Source organism: Vombatus ursinus, unplaced genomic scaffold (genome assembly GCF_900497805.2).
Source record: "Vombatus ursinus unplaced genomic scaffold, bare-nosed wombat genome assembly UNPS02014791.1, whole genome shotgun sequence".
NCBI classification, from domain to species: domain Eukaryota; kingdom Metazoa; phylum Chordata; class Mammalia; order Diprotodontia; family Vombatidae; genus Vombatus; species Vombatus ursinus.
In genome coordinates this window covers 77,284,380-77,306,634 of record NW_020954569.1, presented here as the reverse complement: position 1 = coordinate 77,306,634, position 22,255 = coordinate 77,284,380, and the positions used below count along the sequence as shown (strand labels likewise).

Below are 22,255 nucleotides of genomic sequence, written 5' to 3'. Positions count from 1 at the left end.
TGACCAAGGAAGCAAGAAGTCTAATCTTGCAGAGATGTACAAGAACCATTTTTCCTTTACAGAAAGACACTAACTGGTTACTTTCAGTGGAGTCAACTTGAAAAGCTAGAAGGAAATCTTGGATTGTTGATTTAATCTGTTTCTGTTTGTCAAAGACAGTAGTATTGGGGTTTGAGATGGGTGAGTAGTTTGGTGCCCCACAGAACTATGGTTCCCCTATAGGATTCAGGTCATGTGCAGCAGCAACCTTTATTTAAGCCTTTTTTTGTCCATTAACATGAGACTCAGCATGATTGTACTGCTGATTCTGATTCAGCATAATTTTCCCTAAGCATCCCGAATGGATGCCCAAGGGCTTCTCAAAAAAGAAAAAAAAAGAAGTGCTTTCCCTGGAGAGGAATAGAAATTGGTGGTGGCAATTCAGCATGATGAGAACATATATGCTTCTTCATCCAAGGTCCCAACTACACAGGATTTACCCGGCAATTTGAGACAGTCCCTTCTCCATTTATTAAAGATTCCTGTGCCAGAGGAGAGAACTTAGAGCTTAAGGTCAAAGATGGACTTAGACTTCCTCCAAGTTCTCATCCAACTCTGAGAACCTGTTTCTTTAACTTAGGATTTTGTCTATAACCACAAGTATCTGTTCTTGTAGAGAGTATTCATCATAGACTGAGAGCCTAGTGAAACACTTGTCTAGTTATCCATCATTGTAGATAAATGCCAAAATGCTATGAACCAGATTTCCCTCTCCTATCAAGGTGATGAAGCTTCCACCACACAGAAGTTCAAAATAAACCTATTTTTTTCAGCTCCTAGCCTGCTTCAAGTCTTGGTGGTGATCTGCGAGGCTGCTGTATATATGGGCCACTTTCTTTTACTTTTCAAGGTGTCTTATTGCTCCTGGATATCATTAGGACTCATCTTTTTTATTTTCGTAATCTTTTCAGTGGCAGATATACAAAAAACCCCAAATCAGTATAATCTTCTGAAAATCAAAGCTGAACATAGGTGTAAATTGTTATGCCTTTGGTGACATAAGCCAAATCAGACCCCACTGTAATTGCACCCAGACTGTGTAAAGTAGTATATTATTTTCAGGGTTTTCATGATATTTTCATAGTCAACTTTCAGGTACCTCTACTGATTGGAGAGAGGGACAAATGAAGAATCCAAATGGTATTTAATTTGGCTCTGGAAATCATTGATTTTAATGATACTAAAGAGACACACAATAGATTTACCTTCTTTGTTATGTTTTCCTTTGTTTAAATGGAAGTTAGATTGCATTTCCCCAGCACACATTTGCAGCAAAGTGAGGCGGGGGGAATGCCAAGAATGAACTAAATTGAGGCAGAGCTCCCTGAATTGTTAAATTAATATCACTATGAGGAAAAAGTCAAGGAAAACCCATGTAGACTAGGAGGAATTTTGAAAATATGAGCTAGAAGGATGTATTTCTAGGTTACATCTTCCATGCCACATCCAAGCCACTCAATTTCAAAGGCATAAGCAGAAAATCAGGAGGACTACAGAATGGTTTTATCTGCATTCTTTTTTTAAATTATTATTATTTTTAGGCAATTGGGGTTAAGTGACTTGCCCAGGGTCACACAGCTAGTAAGTGTCAAGTGTTTGGTCTGAGGCCGAATTTGAACTCAGGTCCTCCTGACTTCAGGGCCTGTGCTCTATCCAGTGCACCACCTAACTGCCCCCATCTGCATTCTTGCATTATGTTGCAGGGGGCATACACTTAATGGTAACTACCGATACCTTCTATTATAGCACTAACCAAGTAACATCCCCCAAATCCAGGGAATATTTACTTTGGGGCCATTTTTTTATGCTAGAGATATTTTTCATTATTTATTGACTATTAAATTTCAAGATTTGTAACCTCAGGATATCTCCCCCACTCCACAGCTGATAACCCACACACTCCATGTAACACTGGAGTATGAAATCCCTACTTCATGCTGTCTTTATGCTATTGTCTTGCATTGGTGATATTTCTATAATTAAAGGGATGAACGCCAAATAGAAAACAGGTGCAGTTATTAGTTTTTTTTCCCCTTAGAAACCATCAAATCAGAAAATATAAGAAAATGGACTCAATTAGATCCCATCACCTTTCCAGGTCATAAATGCTTATTTTTCTTTTTCTTTTAGGTTTTAAGACAATAAGCTATACTTTAGAGTTGAGCTGAGTGGTGGTCTGGTGTATGGAAAGACAGCTGTATTTGGAAGGGACTGTCCTGGGTACTAATTCTGGGTATAGCATTTACTATCTGTTTGACCATGGTCAAGTCAGTTAATCTGTCTGGGGCTCTATGAAATGAAGGGGTTGGACCAGATGACCTCTAAATCTAGAATCTTCTGATATATAGAGGTTTGAAAGCTATATGTGCATGTTCTCTCTTAAGAGCAAAAATCTCAGATTGTGCAAGATTTTGTTAAAAAAGTATGGAGGGACATTCTTATCTTCTTTACATAATGTAACCTTCCCCCAAACATAAGAGAAATTGGATGTACATGTGACTGGTGCCCCAAGGGAAAGTTCTCTCTTTTGCTGACAAGGTTATCCAAAAAATAGTTTTCTTCGAGCTGGACCTTCTGAAGATAACACTCCCTTATGGGGTTCAGGTATCTAAACACTAAAATTTCTCAATTCCAAGAAGCAGTAGTCCTTTAAACCACTCCCTGGGCAAAGACAGACTACCCTGATTTGAGGGGGAAATGGTTAAGAGAAAATTTGTTTTTGTTGTCCTACATGTTGAATATTTTCTTGTCTGGAGTACTTTCTTTTCTCAATACCATGGAGGATTGGGGAGGAAATGAAATGAGGTTAGCAAAATATCTTGCTCATAGCAGATATTTAATAAATGTTTTGCTGACATTTTTGGACAAGGCCAATATGGGAATTTGTTTTGTTTGACTTTGCATATTTGTTATAAGGATTTTCTTTTTCTTTTTCATGGAGGAGGGAGGAGGAAGAATGGAGAGAAAATAAATGCTTGTTGATTGAAAGAATGAATTAAAATGTTTTTGAATAGGATAGAATTTTTGAATTCAAGGAAAAAAAATAAGGGAATATCCACTCAGGTGATGAAGAATTTTGAAAATGGAAGCCAGAAGACTGTCTTGCTAGGCCATGACTTCCACTCCACATATGAAGCCACTCAATTTGAAAGGAACCTCCATAGGTGGAGAGTTGGGGGAGATACCTTGGGCAGACAAAACTCTCCAGGATATGGAAGTTCCAGACACACGTGCCTCTCTAAACTTTGGTTTGTTTTTGTTGTGGAAAAGATTGTTACCTTTCTTCCCCCTTCCTCCAAATTGACTCTGGTTGTAAGCAGGTTTTTGATATAGTTCTATAATCACCACCCTCTGAGGAACCTGATTGGCCTGTCAAAGCAAGGTTGGACTTTTCCCTACTAGAAGCCATTTCAGTGTGTCTAAAAACCACATATGTTGGAGCAGGCTATAAAAACATGGAATTTCCTTGAGGAAAAATAATGATAGGTTATATTCTCATTTTGAGGTGGATTCTCATCTTAGGTAACAAGATGGGGAAGCTTTATTGAATATTTTCTGGCAGTTATATAAGATGGGCTTCTTATTGTTAGTTCAATCCTGAGCAGGACCTAGGATTTATAACAATACTTGGATTGGGGTGGAGGCTTAGAACATCTTACTCCAACTGCAAATGGTGAATTTGTTGAAGGATAAATTCATGTTTAGTGGATATAATTCCAGAACATGTGATCATAAGTTTAAATTTTGCTGGACATTTCATCTCAGTCTAAATACCATACATCTACAGTGGTTCTTTGTCTTTGGAATGGCATGGAAAATGACTACAATTCTTAAGTGTATACTTAACAAATAGAACATACAACAATAACAACATGTCACTTTTTGACAGCAATAGTTTCTGGATCTCATGGATATCAAGTTAGTTTTGTATACATATATGTGTGTATGTATATATACAGGGTATCTCAAAAGTCTTTGTGCAGTTTAAAGCTATTATAGCTGAAAACTGCAAAAAGACTTTTGGGACACACTCTATATATGTATATATGTGTTATGTAAATAACACATATATAAAACATATATACTTTAATACATATATAGGAATATATATTTCCTCTTAGAAATGCAGCTTTATAGATGATTTTAAAAGCTAATAGAAAAGTAGAAATCACAATAATTTTTACATGTTTTCTGAAATGAGCCCTGTTCAGATGTAGCAACTACATGGAGACAAAGCTATCATGATGGCAAACTCTTTGGTATTGTGGAAGGGAAAAAGATTTGCCCAGCACAGTGCCCCCCTTCACTCCCCTGATGATAAGGCTCGGATACTAGGAACAAATTTTAGGTGGTCAGGCAAAGAACATTCAAGTGACAATCTCTTCTCCCACATTCCCTGGATGGAGAAGAGAGATTAGTTAAGTATCCCAACATCTTACACTTGGAGTCTGTGGTACCTTTGGAAAGATTCCGTGCTGGGTAGAGACTATAAAAACAAAAGCAAAAAACAAAAACAAAAAAAAGAAATAAAATAAAATAAATGACCCTTTTCTTTTGTTGCTCAAAGAAACAGAATTGATTACCTTTACACAAATCAATGATGGTATTAGCATTTTAGCCGTGCAAGAAGAGATAATGAACTGAAACAAAAGGTGTGAGAAATCCTCATCTTTGGTATTGTAGCTGTTGAGGTTTCCGTTGCTCTGTTCCTTGTTCTTTTGAAAAACTGCATAGGCACAAATTAAAGACAATCTTCAACTTTAAGATTACCAAGTGAGTTGTCAAATGAAGCAGCAGCCAATGGAGGCTTTTCTTTGTTTCCATTCCTGTTTCAACCCTTTCTTTGAAATCTGCTTCCGAAAAATGTCCCAAGAGGTCTGTCCAGACACAATGTGTCACACAGCATTGTTTTTCCTTCTTCTTTGTTGTTTTTCATTTACTATTCATTTTTTTTACTTATTCATCTTTAATGGAACAGTTTTTTTTGTTGCAGAAGTAGGTGCAGAAAAGTTTCTTTGGTTTCGATTAAGTAATACATAAAAAGTCTCAAGTGTCTTTAAAGAATCATTGCAGTGTTTGGCTTGCTTTTGAACACTCCAATGGTGCTCTCCAGGGGCCATTCACTGGTAAATATGCACATTGTGACCATCAAAATCTCCAGGAGAAGGACTGTAGGCCTCATTTGGAAGCTGGTCACCACCATGGACAGCCAGTGTGGTTAACCCTCCCCATGTGACTTGGCTAATGTTCTCGGCATTGCCATACTGCTCACCCAAAGGGCCAGCCAAATGCAAGAGCTGAGTGCCATTTGGAATTGCAGAGGCATTCTGATTTCTAAAAGTAATCACAGTATTTTTAGGCTAGAAAATGGCAAGTAAGAAATGTCTTTGGTTTGCAGGACTCTGCTTCTTTGGTGTGCTGTGTTTTCTCCAGATTTAATCAGTCGTTATACAAGGATGACTTAACAATGAAAGAGGGTTGGAATTCAGATGAAAAGTTAGGAACAATAGTGTTGAGATGACGTGTTGGTTGGTTGTTGGAATTTCCCCCAAGGTCAGCAAACATTGAGGGACCCCACCAAAGGAATGTATGAAATAGCAACAAAATTTGAAATAGTAATAATGAGATGGATGTTGTGGTAATAATGCACAATAGGAATGACTAGATGGTCAATAACCAAGGAGAATACACTAATGATCTAAAAAAATCTAGATCTTTTAATATGTTGCATTTGCTCCATGTACCATAGCAGTTAAATTGGCCTCCTGAGTGAGCGTCTGCATCACGTACAAACACAGAATTGGTGGCAAACTGCAAAATGTGCTTGAAGCCATCCTTGTTCCCTTGCTATCCGCTAATGACTTCAGAATCAATGTCTTGATAATACAGATGCAATGAATCCAGAACCTTGTTTATTTCTATAGTTATCATCTTTGTGCTTGATACTTGAGCTCAAGTGAATGGATTTTGTTTTAACCGATCCATAAACGTATGAGACTTTCTGGAGGTAAGGGAAAGAAGACTGTCAACTGGATCGACCTAAAAGCTCCTAAACCATTTGGTGAAAAGATGCCTGAGTTGGAAAAACAGGTTCTAGGATTTGATTTCCACATTTAAGGTTTGTGCTCAGTAATTATCATTTTTAGATTTCACTAGTTATGGCTGTGAACTTTGGTATATTGTAGTGAGAGGAGGCTAAGCATTTGGAAAGCAAATGAGGTCATAAATATTCCTAGAATCTCCTCTTAACTGAAGCATCTGGGGATCCCAGACTTGGAATTCCTCACACAGGCCAGATTCCCACTGCTATTCATGGGAACTTTGTCTGCAAGAGGCTAGTAAGACTGTGTTGGATTGTTTTCTTTTTAAGCACTCCTGTGTGGCTGAAACCACATTGGAATTAACTGGCTTTTAAGGAGAGACTCATTTAGGTTTCTGCTATGCTTAGCATGTTTACAGAATAGTATTTTTGTGGAAGAGACTAATTTTTAGCTTGCACTTAGACTCCATAGCCATAAAAAAAGAACACATGTCCTATGATTACAGCTAGAATAGAAATTTCTTTTTTGAGAGAATTGTGCTTTCAAATCACCAGTGAAGGGCCCCAGCTAAGAATCCTGTGTTTTTTTTTCCTTTCTGTTGTTGTTTCTTTCCTTTTACAATTGACTTGTGCCCAATTTAGATTCTTTCAGTCATGCTTTGGTACAAGTGCTGGAGGTTGATGAGGATCCCCCTGTACTTAAATCGTCCTGCCATTTCTCTAAGCTGCGACGTCGGGCATTCATGAAGAAGTTACTGACTGTGGTGAGTTCCAGCCCCAGCTGCTGAGAAATGGTGATCTGCATCTCTTTGGATGGGCGCTTGTTCTCCTTGAAGATGGCGAAGAGTGTTCGACGTTGGAGGTCAGTGAAAACCAGGCGGGATTTCTTCTGGGAATTGTTCCTGTCTTTGTTTGGTTCTTGCTCTTTGCGTTTGCATGCTTGAAGGGAAAGAGAAGAAGAAGAATCAATGTATGCATAAGTACCCATAAACCAAGTGAGAGATACATCGACAGCATCGATGAAGCCATACATGGGGATGTAAACTGTTAAACTTTATTGTGCAAACTGCCCACCTGTCAATAACCAGGCCTCCAACTTCATCTCTTTGTGATGGAAGGTGCTTTCTTGGTTGGGAGGAGGAAGGAGATGGAAAATTAGGGGAGATTAAAGAGTCTAAGTTTGTACAAATTAGAATTTTCCCCTCCCCTTTCTGGTCCCCTCTTCCAAAGACACGATTTTTTTTTTCCTCTCTGGAAATAGGTGATAACAAAAGGAATAATCATTGTTGTGTGGGTCCCTGAATCTTTCTGAGGCAGGGAAAGGAGCACTCTGCTCAAAGTGACAACAATGAGGTTATAAATTCACAATTGGATTATAACATTAAAGTGGAATAGGTTTTCTCATACTTTACCAAGGTCAACCCTTCAATGCCATTTGAGTTTTTTTTCAAGCAACAACATTAGAAATTAGTCCAAAAGAGATGGCAGAAAGTTGCTATCCCAACCAAAATTCACATCTTTTAGATTAAAAAAAAAACCACCTAACAAATACCTGGATGTGAGATTGAAGGAAAAAATTCTGAAAATGCAGTTCTGGTCAATTCTGAGGAAAAATAGGGATTTGAATTGTTTATCATGGAGCAGGTGTGAATAGGAGTAGAAGTGAAAGGCATCATGAGATATCAACTAGAGTCCTGGATTTGGAGTCAGGAAAACCTGTGCTTAAATCTCATCTCAGACAATGATTAGACATTTTATATGACCATGAACAAGTCATTTAACCCTTCTTGGTCTCAGTTTCCACATGTCTAAAATGTACACCTACATTATAGGATTGTTGTGGGAGTTAAGAAACACCTAAGAGATGCAGTGACTAAAGTACTGGGCCTTGAGTCAGGAAAACCTGAGTTTAAATCCAGCCTCAGATACTTACTAGCTATTTGACCCTGGGCAAGTCACTTAACCTCTGTCTGCCTCAGTTTCCTAGATTCAATGTTATCTTTCCTTACTTTGGATAGAAGATGAGTACAATAATAATTTAATATTCATTGATTGGTAACAATGTGCTTTTTATTGATCAAAGAAAAACTGATGGCTTTCCCTTAGCCTGTGACTGCTCTGTTATCTGTAATACATTTTTTGGAAGCATTTAGTAAGCTCCTATTACATACCAGACATTGTGCTTGGTGCTGGAGATACAAAGACAACAATGAAGCCAATCCTGACCTCAAGAAGCTTGCATTCCAGTGATCTAAGAGAAACATCATGGGACTGTCCCACCACCCCCATGCAGCATCTGCATGACCTTAGGCAAGTCACATGACCTTTGGGTGTTTCAGTTTCCTTATTTACCCAGTGGAGATATTTACCCCTAGAAGAATGTAAGGTAGATGTGGAGAAAAAAAATGAACATACTTTGGAAAGCTTAAAGTTCTCTATTAATATGAGGTACTATTTTGATGCTATTACGTTTGGCTATACTCAAATACTCCAGTTAACCTGTGGTTTTATCAGGTTGGAAGTTCTTTCCAGCTATGTCAAATGTAGCCTATCCAGGCCTGGTCATCCTATATGACTCTTGTCTATATTCTCCTCAAAGCCCACTACATAGAGTCTACCTCCTCCCAACCTGCCTGCCTTCATTTCTCCTGAGACTGCAAGGATACTTGGGCAACCTGCTTATTACATAGATTATGTGTATGTATATGTATATCTAAGTATGGATATGTCTATATATCTCTGTGTATTTGTATACATCTATATACACACATATGCATGTATATACACACACATGCACAATATAGGAGTACACACACCAGGTGATGGGTTATATGCCAGATGCTGATTGTCTGAGCTGAGTTGAGAGATTCTCATCATTAGGTTGGCCATAGGATAATAGATTTTCAGTCATATCAACACACGAAAACCACATATTAAGTTATAGAGGGCTTACAATCTACATTCATGGAGTGAGTACTTTCTGATGGAATTACAGATCCTTAAAGTATTAAAGTACTATTATATTACCTTTCCATTCCACCCTTAAAACACACTTATCCTTGACCTTGAGTTGGTGTAAATAACTTATTAGATACACTTGGATGTTTTTAATGTATTAATACTGTGGTTGATGTGCCTAACACATTGACTTATGAATGCCTCCCTCCCTAATACTAAATGTTCCAAAAAGGCAGGGACAGGGTCTATGTAATTTTCTTTTGGCCAAGTGTAGCACAGGGGCATTAGGCACTTAATAAATGCTTTTGTTGATTCTGGCCTAGAAGTATTCGTGGTGACTTTTTAATAAACTCACGCTCTAAACCAGTAATATTCAGTCTATTAACAAAGTGGTCTGGAAAGGTTAAAATACTCAGTACATGTGAAACATTAAGCAAAAAGCAAGAGAATGTTTGTTACAAACACATGAAAAAAAAGCTCCAACTCACTAAGTGGAGACATAGGTTCAAAATGAAGCTATTCCAAGATGATTAAAGAACAAAAGAGAGTTATATTCAGGGAAACATATGACTCGTGGTCATGCAAAGAATATGGGCCAGGTATGCCCTAGTGTGACAGACTGCATGTATAGGCCACATTTTCTGCATATCTATAGTTTATATCAAGGGGGGAAACAATGATGTGTGCTATCACTTGGACCAAAAGCAATGTAAAGAGCCAGGGTTTTAGAATCTCTCAATTCAAGGGTAACAGTTTCACAAATAAATATTTTGGTCACTGCCATTAGCTTGGAATGACTTAACAGTGAAATTCAGAATAGTTAATGGATACTGTTCTACCCTTCCCAAAATTTTGCTTGCCTTTCTTTACTCAGCCTTTTTCTAGTGGCAACATTCTGTTTCCATTCACACATTGGACATCAGATACAATCTTCTTGATGTCAGAATAAAATGGAAACCATGGTTCAAAACATGAATACAGGATCTGAAATTTTACCCATATGTAGAACTGGCTTAGCTGCCATGCCTACAAAAGGAGGCAGAAAGACTTGGGAGCAGGTATTCATTAACACCTTGTTTCTTCACTTCATTCTCCCTCCCCAAACTTTTGGAAAATGGAGCTGTGTGTAGACAAAAAAGCAGGATGTGTGAAAGCAGTCAAGCAAGCAGGAAGGAGTGGGTTCAAGGAGGCAATCTACAGATAGTACAGGAAGTGCCACCTCGGACTGGAAGAGTGATTAGGGCATAACACAATCAGAGACTATTTGGTGAAAATCATTATGTATTGCCAACCCAGAGTGAGTAGGGAGAAGGATCCTATCCCATGCTTCCCCCACTCAACTTCAAAACAGAGAAAAGTAGTCAATTCTTTCCCCTTTGTTCCCTGTTTCCCCCTTAAATGTTGCTTTAGTTCCCAAGGGTTTTTACTTTCAGTAAAATCATCAACCAACACACCAGAATTGCTGTTGTACTTTACTTAGTGCTAAAGTATCTACATGAAAGGATAAGAGAGGAAGCAGATTCTTCTTTCCAGAGATGAGAAATTTTGTCTAAATGGATTAGCCTGGGGCTTGTAGCTTTTAGGGAAAAGGAGGAGGACCAGTAATGAAAAGTACAAGCTAGGTGATGAATTCAAGATTCAGATACTCTTAGAAATATGATTGTATTAGACTGTAACCTCCTCCATTAGGCTGTGAGCTCTTTGACAGCAGGGAGAAGCTTTCACCTTTCTTTATATCGCTAGCACTTAGGACAGTACTTGGCATATAGTGAGCCCTCTAGTTGACTGAACTGTGAGCTGGTAGGAGCAATAGGAAGTGAAGGGGTGAAGATTGGAAATTTTTACTTTTATTTTTGTGACTTTGGATAGGCCACTTGTTACCTCAGGCTTTGAAAAGTAAACCTCACTCTTGAAGGAGAAAGACTTGCTTAAGAAGGGAAAACCATACCCAAGAGGGGGAGTGAACCACTAGGGAAATTCTGCCTACAAGAAGGGAGGAGGAGTGTGTTGTACAAGCATGTTCAATAGGTCAGCTGGCTCAGTGGAATTTTTGACAGCTCAGCCTGCCTTGTTCTGAAACCATGATGAGAAACTATTATACATAAAGAGTCACAGATAGACTCAGGAGGACTGAGGGCTGTTAGTGTTCTTTTTGCATCTGTTGATTATTATGAAAATGAAACTGATATTGCTTGTAGAATTCAGGTCAGAACTTTCCCACTATCACATCATTGTTGACTGATGTTTAAAAGTATATAAAAGTATGTAGACATGCACACATAGAAAAACTGATAAAAGTAGATTCTGGAAGCTAGGCCTCACCTTAACTCACTGGCCTGGCCTCTTCTGTTCCTGGTGTACAAGTCTCTGTGTTTGTATATTGAATAAAATCCAACCTTTCATTATGCTCTGTATTGTCCAACTTTATTGGCAGGGGCTATTGCCTTCTATAGGTGTTCAATGAATGTTGACCAAATTGGGTTGAATAGTAGTTATAACTTTTCAAAATGCCTTTTGCCTCCTATGGATATAAGTAGAGGTGAGTAGGATAGCCATTTTTAATCCCTATTTCACAGATGAAGTAATAGAGGCCCAGATTGCTTAAGTTATTCACCCAGGATCATCACACGGAGCTAGTAAAGCATCAAGAAGAGAGCCCATGTCTGTGGGACCCCTTTGCTTTTTTCCCCCACTGGACTTCTTTGCTTCCCTTGCCTGAGTCTCAGGACTTCTCTTCATCCTCCTTTCCCATTGTATAATTCCAAGTCTGTGCCATTTATCCTGAGAATGCTGAATAAATATTGTTTGACGATAATCACCTTGTATCTAAAACTGGGCAAATATATCCTGGCAAACATTGCCTAAGGTTCTCTGTCAATTCATGTTCCATTGGATTAGCCATAGACCCCTCAATTTTCATACTGATATTGATTATTCATCAGATAATGCTGTATTTGTGCTTTTAATAAGGTGTTTAGACAGTGTGGGAACAGGTAAATGTTGGTCCTGTCAGATCACATTTGGTGGTCAATACATATATTTCATTTAAGAGAAAAACGTTAAAGACTTAATGTTCAGTAAACTGCAGAGAAACAAGAACAAATCAATATGTTCTACACTTCCCTAATAGCCTTTTGAAGCCACCAGATACCTCACCAACAAAGGCAGCCCTGCAACCTTTCTAATTTCTCACAGGCTAGAAATACACTGGTAGTCCCTGACCCAAAGCAACCGCCCATCTGTATACCATTCATCTACATTGCCTAGTGCTCTCTGTCAGTAATTACTGCCCTGATGTATCTCCTCACAAATGTTACTTTTAAAAAGTCAAAGGAAGATGGAAATAAGAGGAAAACTCCCCCCCACACACACACAATTGCAAGACCAAGAAAGTAAAAAATCAGACTGGGGCCCCCGGACTCAGGTTTAGCAAGTGTAGCGTTTTGCTTTTCACGGTTCCTAGGATTGAAAACTTAAACAAACTCTCATATGCTTAGACAGCAAGTTGTATTTGTATTAGCTGCATGTACATTGATGTAAGAGAGCAGCTAGGCAGTGAAGTGAATAGAGATCCTGCCCTGTAGTTGGGAGAACCTGAATTCAAATCCAGCCTCAGACACTTACTAGCTGTGTGACCCTGGGCAAGTCATTTAACTCTGTTGGTCAAAGTTTCCTCATCTGTAACATGAGTTGGAGAAGGAAATGGCAAACCACTCCAGTATCTTTGCCAAGAAAACCCCAAATAGGGTCATGAAGAGTTGGACATGACTGAAACACCACCACCACCACCACCACCACCACCACATCAACAACAAACATTGATAATAGACACAGCATGATATAGTAGCTAGAGAGCTGGCTTCCTATTTAGGAAGACATAGGTTCAAGTCCTACCTCTTACACTTAAGATTGTGTAACCCTACATAAGTTATTTAATCTCTTAGTGCCCTAGATAGGTTTCTAAGATGCTAAGGTAAAAAACAGATTCTAATCTTCATTAGGAGAAGGTAGTCTCTCATTCAGAGCTCCCAACACTAAATGAAATCACAGGTCCACTGCAAAGATAAGCACATGAATAAATACTTTTGCACACTTTTAAACAATGTGATGGTGGGAAAGTTCTGACCTGTGTTCTACAAATAGCATGAATTCTATTTTGAAATATTCAGCAAAATGCAAAAAGAACACCCATAGCCCTCAGTCTTCCTGAGTCTATCTGTGACTATGCATAATGGTTTTTCAAACTGGAAAAAGCTGGAACATGCTAAGATTGCAAGATCCTCAGTAAGTGACCTCAGGAGTTACCCTCAGGCTCATATCCAATTCCCTTCTTACTCTCCAAGGCAATGTACACCTGTATTACCTTCTTGAGGGGACAGGAAACAAAAAAAAGAATTTTCTTATGAGTTGGTGGGTATGTATGTGTGCATATGTACACGTGTGTGTCTCTGTGTGTGACAAACTTGTCTGTAGAGAGGCAAATGGACCCACCATGTTAAAGTAGGGTATCAGGCAGGGCTCTGCCAGAATCTTTCATTGGCCTCAACATACCAAAATAAGAGGACAAAGATGGATCTTGCTGGAAACTTGAATTAACTGCTTAAAATCAAGATAAAAATAGCAGTACTAAATATTTGTAAACTGCATTTAGGAAAAATATTGCTAAGTTGACTTTTATTAAGCATGGGGACATTGTCTTCAGAGGCAGAACAATTAATTTATAAATCATTTCTGCTCAGTCTTTCTAACTTTCCCTCTGTTCCTCCTTAACCAATGGTATGGTTTGTTCCCTGTGTGCCACAAGGTGAGGGCTATTGCCAGAGCCTGGACTAGCAGTTGGCAGCTCCTGATGGTAGAGTTATAGAGACAGACTTTTAAATATTGCTTTATTTTAAAAAATGCAACTATTTTAAAGCTAGAAAAACTTATTCTCCAATATACACAGGCATGTCTTTTGTGACAGGTGAAATTGTATGTGTTTACAGTAAAAACTCAAAGTTTGGAATCAGACAGCAACATATGAAGAGAGTAATTTTCAAACCTTGCCTTATTCTGGCTTTGCCAATCACACTTAGCCCAGTCCCTACTCATATGTAAGGCAGTGGAAGTATTCCTTCCAATTTCTTTAAATAATCTGGGTTCATCTCCAGGTTAGTTTGTAGTGGGCTGTGATAATGACTGAATTCTGAGGTGACTTTGGCACATTGAGATGCTGAAATTTTGGCTTTCAAAGTGCTATATGGCCTTTCAATACCTGGATGGTCTGCTTGAGGACTTGGGAGATTTGATTCAGTTCAATTCAATTCAACACACATTAATTTAGCACTTGCTTTAATTAAGAAAGAGAACTGCCCAGAGTCTCTCTCATGTTATTGAAAATTAAAAATACATTTATTATTTCTAGGTAATTATTTACCAATTGCTCCAACATAAAAAATGTTCATTGATGTGCATCCATTTATCCAATAATAATAATTCTTTATTTTTTATACTGAATGCCTTCTGTATTTTTTTTAAGTACTCCTACAATGTTCCTGTGAGGTAAGCAGGTCAAGTATTATTATTTCACTTTCACAGATAGAGAGATGGTGAGTACAGAGGTTAAGTGACTTTTGTGAAATCATACAGTGAGTAGAGACTATCTCCATTAGAACCCAGGTCCCTGGACTCCCAAATCCAGCAAGCTTTCCATTATATTATTTCCTTTAGCCCTCTGTCTTTCTTCCCTTTCTCTTCTTTCTCCTTCCTCTCTCTTCCCCACTGTCTCTATCTCTCTTTTTCTCTCTCTGTCTCATCCAACACCATCAGCATTGTCACAACAACTCACAATTACATCAGATTTCAAGGTTTATAGCATACCTTCCTAAAAAGAAAATCCCATGAGGCTGGTAGTTCAAATTTTATTATTAATCACCCCTATTGATAAGAAGACTGAAGCTCACATATGTTATATTGCTTGAACACAGTTCAGTGCCTGACTCACAATCTTTCTCTTTACCCAACTATTTCCCTAAAACTAGGAGACTTCAAAGTATATATTGATGCTATCTCAAATACCCTGACTTCCTAAGCTAGGCTGTTGTTCTACTTAATTCCTTTGACCTATTCTTTCACATCATTTGAACTATATGCAGATGGTCATACCCTTGAGCTTGCCATCATGCTCAACATTCTATTTCTATATTCATGGACCCTGAAATGTCTTTATCTTTTATCATTGCTTCTTTCCCTATGACTTATAACTCTGTTCTTTATCCTCACTCTGGCCTGCATTCCCCCAAGTCTCAATTCTTCCCCATCCATCATCCCTGTACTGGCCACAATCTATTCCTTTTTTTATCTTGACCCTTTGGTGAGCCAGTTCAGCTTATGTTATTTTCTACTCTCAAATCCCTTGCCCCATTCTTTTACCACTGATAACATCTGATTATGCCTCGCAAAGCCTAAACCCTGGATTACTCTCACCATTGGCCTCCACACCTATTCACATCCTTCTGAACAGAGCTGGGGAAAGTCATGAAACCATGCAGTACAAGCCAGCATGTACTGGCTCTTTCCCTGTTGCCTACAAACATACTAATATGCTCTTCATACTTTAAAAATGTTGCTTGATTAGACCATCCCTGCTAGCTATTTTTTCTCCCCTTCTTGGCCAAACTCTTTGAGAAAGCTGAATATAGTATGTGCCTCCATTTCTTCTTTCCTTGCTGGCTTCTAAACCCTCTACAGCCTGGCTTCTTACCTCATGATTCAATTCATAATTACAAAATCATGTTACATATTCTTAACTGGGCTCTTACTGCAGCAAGGCAATCCTTTTATACCTCCCTAAATTATTCTCCACCCCACTTGCTGCAGCAGCTATTTTAACTTTCCTCAAACCCTCCCCAGCAGCCCCTCCCCAGCACTTCTTATTAAAGACCTTGCTTCATACTATACACACACACACACACACACACACACACACACACACACACTCTCTCTCTCTCTCACCCACACACACACCATAAAGCTATTTAATAAGCACTTCTACTCTTTTCCTTATCTCACATTATTCAAATATCTTCCCTTACAATCTCCTTAATTTCTACCCACACTTGAAGAGATGTCCCTTCTCCTTGTGGAAGCCAACCCCTCTCTATATGTACCCTTTTGCCCCTAATTTATTTATTTTTAGTTTTCAACATTCACTTGTAAAAGATTTTGAGTTCTAAATTTTTCTTCCCCTCTCCCCTTCCCAAGACAGCCCACAATCTGATATAGGCGTTACATGTACGACCATATTAAACATATTTCCACATTAGTCATGTTTTGAAAGAAGAATCAGAACAAAAGGGAAAAACCACAAGAATGGAAAAAAAGAGAAAATAGTATGCTTTGATCTGCATTCAGACTCCATAGTTTTTTCTCTGGATGTGTTCATGATTATGAATCTTTTGGAATTGTCTTAGATCATTGCATTGCTAAAAAGAGCCAAGTCTATCAAAGTTGGTCATTGCACAATGTTGCTGTTACTGTCTACAATGTTCTCCTGGTTCTGCTCACTTCACTCAGCATCAGTTCATGTAAGTATTTCCAGGAATTTTTGAAATTCATCTGCTCATCATTTCTTACAGTACAATAGTATTCCATTGCATTCATATACCACAACTTGTTCAGCCATTCCCCAATTGATGGGCATCCCCTCAATTTCCAATTCTCCATCATAAAAAGAGCTGCTATAAATATTTTTGTACATGTGGGTCTTATTTTCCTTTTTTATGATCTCTTTGGAATACAGAACTAGTATTGCTATTGCTGGATCAAAGGGTATGCACAGTTTTATAGCCCATTGGGCATAGTTCCAAATTGCTCTCCAGAATGGTTGGATCATTTCACAACTCCACCAACAATGCATTAGTGTTCCAATTTCCCCTCATCTTCTCCGATATTTGTAATTTTCCTGTTCTTTCATATTAGCCAATCTGATAAATGTGAAGTGGTACCTCAGAGTTGTTTTAATTTTCGTTTCTCTAATCAATACTGATTTAGAGCATTTTTTCATGTGACTACAGATAGTTTTGATTTCTTCATCTGAAAACTGCCTGTTCATACCCTTTGAGCATTTGTCAATTAGGGAGTGACTTGTATTCCTATAAGTTTGAATCAATTCTCTATGTATTTTAGAATTGAGTCCTTTATCAGAGACACTGGCTGTAAAAATTGTTTCCCAGCTTTGTGCTTCCCTTCTAATCTTGGTTGCATTGACCTTGTGCAAAAAACTTTTTAATTTAATTCTACATGTACCCTTGATCCCACCCATTTTCTGTAGCAGATTGCCCCTCATGATCATCTCCACTCTCAAATCTCTTCTTATGTACTGGCTCTTTCCCTCTTGCCTACAAACACACTAATATGCCCTTCATGCTTTAAAAATGTTACTTGATTAGACCATCCTTGCTAGCTATTTTTTCCTCCCCTTCTTGGCTAAATTCTTTGAGAAAGCTGTATGTGCCTCCATTTCCACTTTCCTTACTGGCTTCTAAACCCTCTACAATCTGGTTTCTTACCTCATGATTCAATTGAAACTACCCTCTCCAAAGTAACCAAGGATTCTTGTAACTGACGAATCTAATGGAATTCTTTCCAATCTCATCTTTTACCTCTTGTTAGCTTTTGACACTGTTGACCACCAACTCCTCCTGAATACCCTGTACTCTATGTTTTCATGTCATGGCTCTCTCTAGGTTCACCTCCTATATGACTCAGTCTCTCTTGCTTGATCTTTATCTATGTCACAACCCTATCTATGTCACAAGACCTAATTATATGTGTCTCCCAGGCTCTGTCCTGGGCTCTCTTTTCTTCTCCATCCATACAGTTTTTGCTTGGTGATTTTTAAAGCACCCATAGGTTCAATTATTACGTCTAGGCAGATGATTCCCAGTTCTCTGTATCTAACTCTATTCTTTCCTCTTGAGCTACCATCAACAGTCAATGATAGCTAAAGATACACATCTCAGATATGACATGTTCAAAACTCTCTTCTTCCCAACTTCCTCATTACTGTCAAGGCCCTATCATCCTCCTAGTGATCTGGGCTGAAAATCTTGATGTCATCCTTGACCCTTAACTCAATTTCACTCCACATATCTAATCCATGGTAAAACTGTGCCATTTCTAAATTTGTAACATCTGTTATATGAAGTCACTTCTCTCCACTCACACAGCTACCATTTAGGTACCTTGGCCCTTTTTGCCTCTCACCTGGACTATTGTAACAACCTTCTGGTTGCTCCCCTTGCCACAAGTCTCTCCCTCACAGACATCATCCAGGGGAGCAACTCTTGTGGAGAAATCAGCCACCCTACCAACTGAGTCACCAACTGACTGAGATACATAGGGCAGGCAAGCCAATTTAGCTGAAAAAGCAAGTCACCCTGAAATAGAGACAGGAGGCAACATGCCCCATGCAAGTCAAACCAACATCACCTTGATCACCATCTTCCCTCTGACACTGATGGGGAATGTCAAAGACCCTGAACCCAAGAGCCTCTGGAAGTGCTCCTCAAACCATTAGATCTGATTCCAGTTCAGCCCCCCAACCATTATTGAGAAAAGAGGTCATCTTGGAGAAGGAGCCCACCTTTCTTATAACCACTAGCAGTAACTGCTGCCCAACTGCTCCCAGCAGCTCCCAACAGGCAGATAGCCACAAGAGCCTTGAGAGTGGTAGTCTCCCCCAAACCCCCACCAGACCATCATACCTGCTTTAAGCATCTCTCACTGTCATCCTCTAGGAAAGCATCGCCTGTGGATAAGGGGCCAATCATCCCTACCAAGTGCTAACCAACTGCCGCACACAGGAAAGACAGGCCAGCCTAGCTGAAGCAATAAGGTCCCCTGAGGGAGAGACAGAAGGCAGTATGTGCCAGGTGCTATTGCCACAGTTACTGAGGATCCAGGAAAGACAGTTCTTGCCACCAAAGTCCTTGACACTATCAAAAGGTTCAACATATGATTTTATGAGTGGAATTGACATTAAAGAAGAAGCATTAACACCTGCTTTGCTAATGCACCCTAAGGAACATGGGATTTTCTCATCTGATTTGCAGCTGAAACCTTTCACATGTATGATCTCCCCCATTGGAATGTAGTCCCTGAGAGCATGGACTATCTTATTTTTTATTTATATACCTAGTGTTTGGTACAGTGCTTGCATATAATAAATACTTAATAAAGGTTTTATTAATGAATGAAAATTATTCACTCACTCCAGTCCATCCTTCACACATGTGGCAAAGGGTTATTCCTGTAGCTCAGGTCTGACCATGTCACTCCCCCTATTCAAGAAACTCTAATGACTCTCTATTACCTCTAAGATTAAATAGAAAATTCTCTGTTTGTCAGTCAAAGCCCTTTATAACCTGGCCCCTTGCTACTTTTCCGATCTTAGACTTTATTCTCCTCCCTGCACTCTGTGATCCAGATACATTGGCCTACTCTCTTTTCTTCACATGCTACATCCCATTATCCCCCCTTTTTTTGGTAATACCTAACCCTCAGGCCTTGAGTGCTTCCCTTCCTTACCACTACCCCCTGGTTTCCCTGGCTTCCTTCAAGACTTAGTTCAAATCCAATCTTCTGCAGGAGACCTTTTCCAGTATCCCAGCCTTGACACTCAGTGCTTCTGTCTGAGATGACCTTCCATCTACTCTCTTCTTCTTTCTCTCCCCTACACCTTTCTCTCTGTCTCTGTCTTTCTCTATCTCCCTTGTTCCCTCTCTCCATACACACGCACGCACACACACACACACACACACACACACACACGAAGTTAGTTATTTACATGTTGTCTCCCCCATTAGGATGTGAGCTCCTTGAGGGCAGAGTCAGTACTTTTACCTCTTTTTGTGTCCCTAGTGCATACTGCTTAGCACAGTGCCTGGCACACTTGATAATACTTCTTGACTGACTGACTGATGTGTCTAATAAGTAAAAATCCATGTCTCATTCAAACTCAAGTCTTCTAATTCCAAGACCACTAGTATTATCATTAATGATATAATAATAAATCCAACAAACCACTCTATCTAGAGTCAGGGAATCTGATTTCAGATCCCAGTTCTGCCACTCATTCCCTGTATATGATCAAAGAATCAGGGGTTTGTTCCATTTAAATGAATAATACATAACTGAAATTTATCCTTTTTTGTAAGGCAATTGGGGTTAAGTGACTTGTCCAGGGTCACACAGCTAATAAGTGTTAAGTCTGAGTGTTCAAATCTGAGATCAGATTTGACCTCAGGTCCTCCTGACTTTAGGGCCAGTGCTCTATCCACTGTGCCACCTAGCTGCCCCTGAAATTTATCTTTTTTTCAGAATAAAGTGATAAGGAAAAAGTGATAAACTTTAATGGAAAAACCCAAAGATTTTAATGGAAATTTTTATGAAACATATCACACTCTTCCCTGACTTATTAAGTGGATTCTAGAATCATGAAATTTTAGAATTAGAAGGAACTACAGCCCAGTCTTCTAGCACATGCAGCTATATCTTGTTATGTATAGACCCTGCTTGAATATTTCCAGATAATCCATCCCATGTTTGAACATGAGAAAGTTCTTGCAATGTAAATCTGTCTCACTGTAACTTGTATTCACTGATTTCTTTCTACCCTCTGAAATAACACAGAAAAAAGTCCTCTGTTACATGATAACACTTCAACTATTTAAAGAAAACTAAACCTTTCTCTTTTGCAGTCTAAATATCTTCCCCCCCCCTTCCCCATCCCTTTCATGGTTCTTCATATAGCATGTTCTCCAGAGCCTTTACCTTTCTGATGACCCTCTTTTAGACATATTCTACTTTGTAAGTGGCCTTCTTAAATTGAACCCAATACTTTAGTTTTTTCTTTCTTTGTTGATGATATAGAATCATCATTGCAATGATAGAAGTTGACATGTATGGAGCACTTTTTAATATGTATACTTAGTACCTCATTTGATTCTTCCAGGTCCCCCTATGTTGGTAGGATATAGAAATTATTTACTCTTTCCATACTACGGATGAGGAAACTGATGCACACAGTAGATAAGTAGCTTCAGTATGATTACAAAGCCAGTAAGAAATAGAGTGTGGGTTCAAAACCAGATTTTCCTGGTTTCAAGTCTGGTACATTCTCCCCCTCCCCCCCCATCAATTCCTCTGATATCCATTGTTGCATTCAGAGTAACACCTCTAAGGGCTAGTGAGGTGTGCAGGGCTGTTTGCCCTTACACTAAATAATCAATTATTCTAATTATTTCTGGTTTTTTCTTCCTGTTTCTATCTTCCTATTTTTTTCTGCTTATTTTATAATGTGACTCTAAGCCAGTTGGCCTAAGGAGTCACAGCTCCTCGACTATGGTCTTTTCTATAAGGCAAAGTGCATGGCCTGTGCGACAGCTATTTTCCTTAAGGCTCAGAGGTTTTATTTTGTTTTTTGCTTATTTTGAGGTTTGTTTCCTGCTACAGGAACATCACAAGAAAATATATGGACCTTCAAGGACTTTGTGACATCTCTGCCATTATGTTTTAGGCATTGATTTGCAAAGGTCCTTCTTTCCTACTGGGCACTACGCCCACTGTTCAAGTGGGTGGCCACTAGGTGATAGCCATCTACAGTCATTATTTTCCTGAATCTCAATTTCCCAAGACAAGAACCTTAGGTAAGAATGCTTCCTATTAATCCAAGAACACTCAGTACTTTCTTAATTAATTCCTTAGTACTAAGTTACCTTAAGTAGGTTCTCAGGGTCATTGTATCTTTTCCTTTTTATTGTTAGAACAGAGCTACATAATGGCTATGTGTTTCTAGGACTTTTCTGATCTCATTCCCCACAGCTACGTTTTGTTGAATTTATCTGGTATACATTTTATAAATGTTGTTCAGTCATTTTTTTCAATTGTGTCTTTCTCTTCATGATCCCATTTGGGGTTTTCTTGGCAAAGATACTGGAGTAGTTTGCCATTTCCTTCTCTATCTCATTTTATAGACAAGGAAACTAAGGCAAACAGGGTTAGGTGACTTGCCCAGGGTCACACACCTAGTAAGTGTCTAGGTACTTTTGTACTCAGAAAGAGGAGTCTTTCTGACTCCAGCCCTGGCGCTCTATCCACTGCACCACTGAACTATTCAATATACACAATGACTACAATGGACATGGAAAGAACAACAGCCATAAACAAATTGAAGCT

General features: G+C 38.9%; 1 protein-coding gene across 1 annotated transcript in view; it reads right to left on the bottom strand.

The window, feature by feature from the left end:
- Positions 1–4,171: 4,171 nt before the first annotated feature.
- Positions 4,172–22,255, bottom strand: part of ONECUT2 (one cut homeobox 2) — a 58,712-nt gene continuing 40,628 nt past the window's right edge. Inside the window, exon 2 of the mRNA XM_027869025.1 lies at positions 4,172–7,018. Coding sequence (XP_027724826.1) covers positions 6,732–7,018 — 287 coding nt within the window. The 3' untranslated portion in view covers positions 4,172–6,731. The remainder of the gene's footprint in view (positions 7,019–22,255) is intronic.